Below are 10000 nucleotides of genomic sequence, written 5' to 3'. Positions count from 1 at the left end.
GCTCCTTGGATACTGTGTCCATGACAAACAAAGCTAACATGACCCACAACAGTGCTATCACCAAAGGAGTGGTGGATTCCAGCAGGGACGAGGGGAACAGTGAGTTGGAGGGAGGGGGGATAACAGTGGCAGGGGGGCACGAGGGAGGGCCATTGAGGCCAAGGCACCCAGGCCTTAGGAAGCCTCCCATTCGTCGTCCTCATATAGGACCATTCCGCAAAAGGACCAAGACTGATACAGATCGACATTCTGGAAGCCTAGGCCCAGGAGACAAAGGAGGTTCCCTGGAGACTGTGTCCAGGACAACAGGTACAGACATAGGCCGTGGTGGAACTCAAGAACAACATTCTAGAACCCAAGGCCCAGGAGACCGCGGAGGTTCCCTGGAGACTGTGTCCATGACAAACAAAGCTAACATGACCAACAATAGTGCCATTACCAAAGGAGTGGTGGATTCCAGCAGGGACGAGGGGAACAGTGAGGTGGAGGGAGGGGGGATAACAGTGGCAGGGGGGCACGAGGGAGGTCCATTGAGGTCAGGGCACCCAGGCCTTAGGAAGCCTCCCATTCGCCGTCCTCATATAGGACCATTCCGCAAAAGGACCAAGATTGATACAGATCGACATTCTGGAAGCCTAGGCCCAGGAGACAAAGGAGGTTCCCAGACAATTGTGTCCAGGACAACAGGTACAGATATAGGCCCTGATAGAACTCAAGAACAACATTCTGGAACCCAAGGGCTGGGAGATAAAGGGGGGTCCTTGGAGACTATGTCCATGAAGACTGATACAGGCACAGGCCATGATGGAACTCAAGATCAGAATTCTGGAAGCCTTGGCCCAGGAGACAAAGGGGGTTCCCTGATGACTGTGTTCAGGACAACAGATACAGATATAGGCCCTGATAGAACTCGAGAACCACATTCTGGAACCGAACAGCTGGATGATAAAGGGGGCTCCTTGGATACTGTGTCCATGACAAACAAAGCCAACATGACCAGCAATAGTGCCATTACCAAAGGAGTGGTGGATTCCAGCAGGGACGAGGGGAACAGTGAGGTGGAGGGAGGGGGGATAACAGTGGCAGGGGGGCACGAGGGAGGGCCATTGAGGTCAGGGCACCCAGGCCTAAGGAAGCCTCCCATTCGCCGTCCTCATATAGGACCATTCCGCAAAAGGACCAAGATTGATACAGATCGACATTCTGGAAGCCTAGGCCCAGGAGACAAAGGAGGTTCCCAGACAATTGTGTCCAGGACAACAGGTACAGATATAGGCTCTGATAGTACTCGGGAACAACATCCTGGAACCCAAGGACTGGGAGACAAAGGGGGGTCCTTGGAGACTGTGTCCATGAAGGCTGATATAGGCACAGGCCATGATCAAACCCGTGATGGGCATTCTGGAAGCCTTGGCCCAGGAGATGAAGGGGGTTCCCTGGAGAATGTGTCCAGGATGATAGATACAGACATAGACCCTGATGTAACTCAAGATCGACATTCTGGAAGCCTACGCACAAGCCCTAATGGAACTGACAATCAATTTTCTGGAAGCCTAAGGCCAAAAGATAAAGGGAGCTCCCTGGAAACTGTGTCCACAACAACAGATACAAGCACAGGCCTTGGTGGAACACAAGATAAACATTCTGGAAGCCTAGGCCCAGAAGACAAAGAAGTATCTTTGGACACTGTGACCATGACAGAAAATTCAGGCACAGGCTCTGACGGAACTCAAGATCCACATTCTGGAAAACTAGGCCCAGGAGACAACGGAGGTTCCCTGGAAACTGTGTCCATGACAACTGGGTCAGGCACAGACTCTGATGGAACTAGGGATCAATATTCTGGAAGCCAAAAGCTGGAAGATAAAGGGGGTTCCCTGGAGACTGTGTCCATGACAAACAAAGCTAAGGTGACCCACACTACCAAAGGAGTGGTGGAATCCAGCAGGGACAAGGGGAACAATGGGGTGGAGGGAGGGGGGATAACAGTGGCAGGGGGGCACGAGGGAGGGCCATTGAGGTCAGGGCACCCAGGCCTTAGGAAGCCTCCCATTCGCCGTCCTCATATAGGACCATTCCGAAACAGGACCCGCCCAAACCTGGCTGCACGCTATCATCCATCCAAAGGTCCATATCGGAGACCTGGCATATCTAATAGCCTCCAAAGACAACAAGGTGGCGACAGTCTAGGAAAAACAAACAGTACTGGCACCAGGGTGAGCCCAAGTGGACAAGCCCTCGCAACCAACAGCTCCAATGTTAAAACAAGGCACAACTATTACAAAATAGTCCGCAAAATCACCTCCATCCAAGCAGACCTACATCCAAACACGAGCTCCACTAAACGAGTCGGCTTCAGAAAAGTGATCGTTTACACCCCGGTTGGCCTAAAAAGCAGAGCAAATTTGGGGAGCAGTGCTCCGAGAACCGGCCCAGACTTCACCTCTATTGGAGTGGAGAACGTCACATCCAGCGGGTTTGTCCTCATCTGGGAGGTGCCACCTGGAATCTACCAGAACTTCACAGTGACCCGCTGGGAGAATGGAGATGAGGGCATGCCAGAGAGGAAGACAGAGGAGGACAGAAAGGAGGACGAAGATGAGAAGGAGGATGAAGAGGTGGATGAAGGCAGACGAAATGAAGTAAGGGTCGGTTCCAGGCGAGATGATAGCAGGTCCGGAGATGTAAGCAGGAGCGAAATCAACTTCCCAGCCGAACCACATGAGAAGACCCCAAAATTCTCCCAGGTCCTCCCAGGCTCTGCCCGTTCCCTCCTGTTCCGGGACCTCGCCCCGCAGGCCAACTACTCCCTGACACTGTCCGGGACAGCGCCTGGGCTGTGGTCTAAAATCCACCAGTTTACAGTCGCCACAGGTACCCTGCCCCACCTCCAATTTCTCTCCTTCATCCCTTCCCTTCCTGCTATCCCCCACACCCTCTTCATTCTTTATTTTGGGATCAATACACCTAATTGGTAATCTGTAGCATTCCTCACTGAGGAGAACCAGTAATCTGTAGACTAGAATATTGCTCTGGCCGCACACATCCTACTGGAATTTTTTGAGGGTTATCTCCAAACTGCGAGCCCTTAGAAACATCTCCACTGTTCACCACAGTAGCAACCGCCCTGCTTTTAGCATCCTTCACAGAGCGCTGGCCACTCATAATTGCCTGATAAGTGGCAGCTGGTAATCTAACTAACTAACATATACACATGTAATTTGGCAACACATTTACGAACTGTAATTAATGTTGGCCAACCGTCAAAAATGTACTGCATTCAGTGAAGCAGAATGCAGTTGTTTGTCAGTTATTCAGCATTTATAACTGCCATATTATGAAGTGTTACCATTCTGTCAATTTATAGTAACACATGGAAATAATTTGATTCCTGAAATATAAAATGGAACCTCAGGGGCTATTTTATTTTTTATTTTTTCATCCAGTTTTTACTTAATCAAAGCTATTTTAGGAGTAAGCAAATTCTGGGTGTCTGCGATTGCATCTTTGTTGTTGCTTATTCACGTTGTCTTGCTTTAATTTTGTGGTTCGGCTGGTACTGGAAGACCAAGGCCTTTAATTAAAGCACCTGCACACAGATGGTGCCATGCTTTAAAGGAGTAATATAGTGGTTGAATGCGACACTTGCCAGTTGTCTTTAGGCAACAACAAAACAAATGTGCATCATTTTTGTATTATTCAGTCATTTAATTAACTATAAAAGTTCACCCAAACTGTCTGGGCGTGGTAATGAGAACTGTCAATTAGCTATGATTGACAGACCTTTTTCCACACATTGCCGTTTGTTACCATAGCTATCTCCATGATAGCACTCATCTTGGGAGACTGAATTTTCACAACCTAGCTAACTTAGTATATCGACTATCAATCGCTAAGGTAAGGACACTGACTTATCCATAATGTTTGCAAGCTAGCTAGCCAAGTTAAGATAAAAGCACAACTATAACATCCTTATGAAAGCAAACTAGCTAGCTAACATTATTTATAACATCCCCTTATGAAAGCAAACTAGCTAGCTAGCAAACGTTAGCTAGCTAGATAAATGAATATAACCAGAAATAGTCTAATGGTCCTTAAAAGGCAATCTAATTTAAGTGAACTTAACGTCAGTCAAATATTTGCATCGTCTTGCCTGGAGGCCAGTGGCGGATAAGGAGAGTGGTTATCCTCGTGTGACACACTACTAGGAAAACATTCTCAGCCGCTTGAAAATAGGAGGATACATTTAAAACACCCACTTCTCCAAAACTGAAGAACAGACATATTTAATACTTTCATTGTGTTTCTCAATGCCCTCTTGTGCAAATGGCATTTAAAAACCTAGAAAGTGTGACCAACCACCATGTTACTCCTTTAATTAATCAAGATTCCTGTCACAAACAATTAATCACATGCTGCCACTGATTAATTGAGACGTTGTATGGTGTGGTTAACCCTTTGTCTTCTGACCACCTGTCTCACCATCTGTTTTCTGTTTTGTATAGAACTGTGATGAGTGCAGCTCATACAAGGTACATTGTGAAAAGAAACATACTGAAAAGGGACACCAGTACTGAGAGCACCTCGCCCCCTAGTGGAGTGGAGGTGCATTATCTCAATATTCTGTAGTGAAGGACAGTCGGTGCTTTCTCAAACCAATGACTTCTCAATCCTGGTTCAATGGGCCGCATAATGTGTTGGTCTTTGTTTGCACCTTAAAAATCAGCAACCAGTTAAGATCCAAGAAACAATGTGAGGTGAGTTAACGCTATAATAATTTGCATTAACTGATTAATTACACTCTGAATGCCATCTAGTACCAACATTGCCTGGGGTACAGCAGGGTTAATAAGACCATAGGGACATAGGTAAACCAGGATTATGAATGCAGGGTCAATTATAGGCCCCCTCAGTAATTTTGGTTGCTAATACACAAAAATGACGTGGGTGTCAACTAAGTGCCTTGGTGGATCATGGTACTCAAGGGTTTTTAACATCTTGAACTGGTGTCTCGGACAACAACTTTGCTTAGCCTTCTGAGTCTTTGTTAATGCTGCAGTTGACAGAACACTGCCGTGACGTACCAGTGTAGATTAGAAGTAGTTAGGCATGGTTAGTTTGGCAAAATTACTATTCCTTTTGATATCTTACCTGAGTGAGTGATAACTTTGTTTCCATGGTGATGAATTGCACAAGGACTACAAAAATGCTCAGATTAAAAATAAAAAAGAAGATGAACAAGGAAGTAGCATCGGTCCAAAGCCGCACCACACATCAATCCCACAAACCCCAATACATGAGACGGCCACAGTGGGTCCAATCAATGACGGTGTATTTACCAGTGCACACAAGGAGAGCTTCTCAAAGGCAGTCCAAGAGAACTTTAAAGAAACTTCATGATACATCTGTCTTTATTGACAATCCTTGGTCACCATTCGAAAGCACCCGTCAATTACTGCCCTCCACGCTGGCAGGCACCCATCTCTAAGCACAACGTCCCGCTGACTACCTCCAGGGTGCCCGGGCCACCCCTCTTCCTGCCCAGGCCCCAATGACTTCATGCCCAAGACCTTGACATCCCGGGCACCTATAACTGATTATAACCGAAAGACAGAGAGATCCAGTGATTATAGATTTAGTAAAAGTGACCAAAAAGGCCCTGATCGATCAGATGGTCAGAGACTCATGTCAATCCAAATCTACAAAAGAGTGAGCGTATACGAGTACCTGTTTTACCACTTGGAATATCGAACCAGCCTATTCCCGCTACTGCACTGCAGCTTTCTCATACAAACCCGCCCGGGCCTGTGTCCCAATACACCACATCAATTAGCAACCAAAGTTACTGAGTAGGCCTTTAAGTATCATTTAGTATCTTTCGACTACCAAAATGTGAGTGATCAACATACATAGTAAGGCTATGATAACGTACTATATGTGCTAGGCTTTGCTTTGCAATGTGCTATTACATGCCCCCTCCAAAAACATCCATGCCTCACAATTATCCCATGAATATTGATGATTATTAATATTCATGAAGCCCCCTGATTATCACTCACTCTCTCATTCCTGGTCTGATTTTCTCTCACTCCCTGACCCTCCTCACCATTCCCCTCAAACTCAGGGTAAGAGCATGGTTGGCCCAAAAAACTATTGCAAGCGATGAATCAATTGACCGGTCACCTGTTGACCTAAATATTGATTGATATTTTTGTGTTTTTTTTTGTTTTTTTTACTAAAAATACTTTTTCCCAGGGTTGGAAATCTGTTGGCCACATACACCTCTTCATCTCTCTCTCACTCACTTCATCACATGATATGGTTGCAATATTTCACTTTGTTTTTGCATTTGACCACTTTTCACTTTTTAAAGTCATGCTTTTTCCAACCCTCTCATCCCTCAAATCCTTCCATCCATTTCACTCTTCCTTCCAGGACTGAAAGACCAGCTCAGCATCATTAAAGTCACCCTTCTTTTCTCCCAGTGACCTCAAAACTGGATCAGATCTGTGACATTAACAGTGGCAACAGCACCCCCTGTCTGTCTGTCTATGCTGTACACGTACTCGCAATGTATATATTGTATATATGAATGGACTGCACATATATACAAATGCAGTCATGTGACTGCTGATGATGATTGCCATTGTGTGTGTCCTGTCGACAGTATCAGTGTCCCCTAGTGGCCGTGGTGAGGTATTACCATCTCTGTATGACTCTTGCTGGCGGTTTCTTCACTCTTTCTCTCATATTGTGTGTGTATGTGTGTATGTGTGTGCATGCATGTGTGCGAGTGGTGTGCAAGTGTGTGTGTGTGTTGCGTGTTTGCTGATGTATGTACCTCCCTGGTCCTCCATCACTCTCTCACTCCATCACTCTAAATTGGGCCTCATCATGCCTCATCTTCCTCTTCCACAATTCTTCCCTTCAAGCCTTTCCAGCTCTTGTCTGTCTGCCTCTCTGGCCTTCCTTCTCTGTCCATAATTTGTGTCTTTCTTCCTCTCTTCCTGTCTCTCTCTCTCTCTCTATTGTGATCTTCTCTCCTTCTTCTTCACAACAGGCCCCAGGCCGCCCTCTGACCTCTCCTTCAGCGGCGTGACGGATAACTCTGTCACAGTCGCCTGGACCAAGCCAAAGGGCCCCGTGTCTGGCTACAAGGTCACCTACACACACACAAACGAAGGTAGGAATCTCACCTCTAGCATCAGGGACTTTCTCTCTCTCTCTCTCTCTCTCTCACACACACACACAGACACACACAGATACACATACACACCAGAGAAGGTAAGAATCTCATCTCTAACTTCAAGGACTTACTCTCTCTCACAAACACACACACGCTTCAAGGTTGTGTACACACACATATCTGGATTGAAGGTGCCATACACACACGTGTGTCCACACTCCAACATGGCGAGAGTTTCTTGCATGTTGTGACATCGGTAGACTTGTGGAATGATGGAAAAATTCTGATGCCATCCAGCAAGCTAACAAAAACCTAACCTCTTCCTATTTTACCCACAACGCACTTCTCTCTGTGCCCCAGGAGAGCCCGTCTCCGTGGAGACGGACTCCCAAGACTCCGCTGTGTCTCTCCATGAGCTGTCTCCTGGCTCCACCTATGAGGTCAGCGTGATATCCCTGCTGGGAATGGATGAGAGTGACCCAATCAAAGACTTTGTTGTCACACGTAAGTAGCCAGTTCTTTTAGCATCCCACTCCTGTTTTCTTAGCACAAAGTCAGGCACCTGATATCTTCAGGTAGCGAATAAAGTAAGGAAGAGAAACAGAGATGTAAAGTCACTTACAGGCCCGCATGAATCAGCATTCTCTTCCTGGTTTTAGAATCTAAAACGCCCACAAAACGTTCGCAAAGGGCAGCAACGTCCCTAACCCTCTCTGTGTTAGCATGGTCAGCTCTCTGTGTTAGCATGGTCAGCTCTCTGTGTTAGCATGGACAGCTCTCTATGTTAGCATGGACAGCTCTCTGTGTTAGCATGGACAGCTCTCTGTGTTAGCATGGACAGCTCTCTGTGTTAGCATGGTCAGCTCTCTGTGTTAACATGGTCAGCTCTCTGTGTTAGTCTCTGTGTTGGACACTGGGCAAAGTGTAGCCTAAGTGGCAAGAATACAATAGTGAAGGAGAGGGATCAAGGAGCAAAATAACCGGTAAAAAACTCACTAATTTAGTGTCCAAAGGCTTCTGGCTCGGTCTCAAAGAGGCAGATCACGTGGAGCTCAGAGGTTTATATTCAGCAATCTCATCCGGTAATTATGCAAAAACATCCGTCATGTCAGGTGGGAAATCATTTCACAAAAACCGTTTGATCCTAAAATATGCATACTAATATGCATAGAACGGAAAGCTCAAAAACATGAGCTTTAACAGAGCGAAGGGGCCGACACAGTTTATGAAACCGGTCCCTCTCGACCCAGGCGGATTTAGGTGAACTAACTTCCAGGAGTTTGCGCTTCCGTCCTCTGCTGCCGACGGGGCCTTTCCCTACACAACATTCCTGGCTGACATCACCATTCCCCTGGGGCCCCCGTGAGCAGGGCCGGCCGGTTTGGGGCTGGCCGCTCACGCTGAACGCGCCCCTGTAATCACCCTCCCCTTTCCGCTGAGATAACGCAGCCTTGCTAGCTGCAATTATCAGAAAGTGGGCCCGTTCAGCGGCGCTACGCATGACTCAGTGCGTGCTGGAATTCACAAAAACTGGACCGGTTATCGACCGAAATAAAACACCCATGTGCATATAGAGAACCGTGCAAAAGGCTTTTTTCCTATAAGAAATTTGGTCTTAGATGGGTTTTTTTTTGCTTTTGTTTTCGCCATTAGTGTGTCAGTAAAAAAAAAGAGCTAATTTCAGATTAAATAAGAAATTTGGTATTAAATGCTACACAGATTTTTCGTATCTGATTTTTCAATCTGTTTCGTAACTGATTTTTCACGTATTTTATTAAATAACATATATTAAGTAGTAGACCACTTTCCAGGTAAAAAAGTGATTGAGGCTGTCTGTGATTACCTGCAGAGACAGGCAAAGTCAGCAGAACTGTGGGCAAGTTTGTAACAACCTCCCAGCTGATTTTCTCATGTAGCATATCTGAACTGATGCAGCTTTAAAGGCAAAGGGAGGTCACAACAAATATTGATTTTGATTTAGTTTTTAACCGTTTAGTGCACTTCATAGTAAATCTTTCGATATTTAGAAATAAGTGTCTTCATTTTCTGGATTTTTTTTAACGTGTAGTAACAATAATAATGACCGCATGCTCATTGCGAGCCGCGACGTCGGCGGTTCGAATCCGACTGTCTGACATTTGTCGCATGTCTTTCTCTCTCTCTCGCTCCCATTCTTCCTGTCTCTCTATACTATACTGTCCAATAAAGCTGAAAAAGGCCTAAAAAAATATCTTAAAAAAAAAAACATTCACAGAGCTTCATTTGTGCACGGTTTTGTGGAAAAACAACTTTCTATGAAGTACGTCAACTGTGTTTATGCACGCAGGTCTCAGCCAAAGCCACACCAGCCTTCTCGGGGCAGTGTCAATATCATTAAGAAAAATTAAAACAACGCTGCACAAATTAAGCTCTGAGAATGTCTGTGAATAGCTGTGGCATTACATGCGCAAAGGGGCTTTGCTGCCGATTTTTTTTAATGTAGATTTTTCGTGCTTTGGACCTAGGGACCCTGTTGAGGTCTATTGTGTCAGGGTTTGCTGTGGCCGATATCAAGAAAACATGTCAAATTTCAGTAAAACCATCTGGATGGATAGACAGAAACATACCTTAATTTATTTTTTGGTGAACTGCCCCTGATTGGACAAAAAAGAAGCAGAGGCTTCAAAACGAAAAATGTGAAACCTACTCAGGTGATACAGCAGGTGAAAGGTGTACTAAAAAAGTCCATATTAATAACAGGCTGTACAGAATAGTGTTTCGCATCAGTTTGTCAGGAAAACATGTCCTTGTGATATTCATGGCTCCATTGCCTCC

At 45.7% G+C, this 10000-nt stretch overlaps 1 protein-coding gene across 1 annotated transcript in view; it reads left to right on the top strand.

Moving 5' to 3' along the window:
• The window catches only part of LOC133137728 (tenascin-R-like), a 38782-nt gene that overhangs the window by 16346 nt on the left and 12436 nt on the right, over positions 1-10000 (top strand). Inside the window, exons 6-9 of the mRNA XM_061256058.1 lie at positions 878-1053; positions 1756-2874; positions 7061-7183; positions 7547-7690. Coding sequence (XP_061112042.1) covers positions 878-1053; positions 1756-2874; positions 7061-7183; positions 7547-7690 — 1562 coding nt within the window. The remainder of the gene's footprint in view (positions 1-877; positions 1054-1755; positions 2875-7060; positions 7184-7546; positions 7691-10000) is intronic.

Source organism: Conger conger, chromosome 9, assembly GCF_963514075.1.
Source record: "Conger conger chromosome 9, fConCon1.1, whole genome shotgun sequence".
Lineage (NCBI taxonomy): Eukaryota > Metazoa > Chordata > Actinopteri > Anguilliformes > Congridae > Conger > Conger conger.
This window is presented reverse-complemented; position numbering and strand designations above follow the sequence as displayed.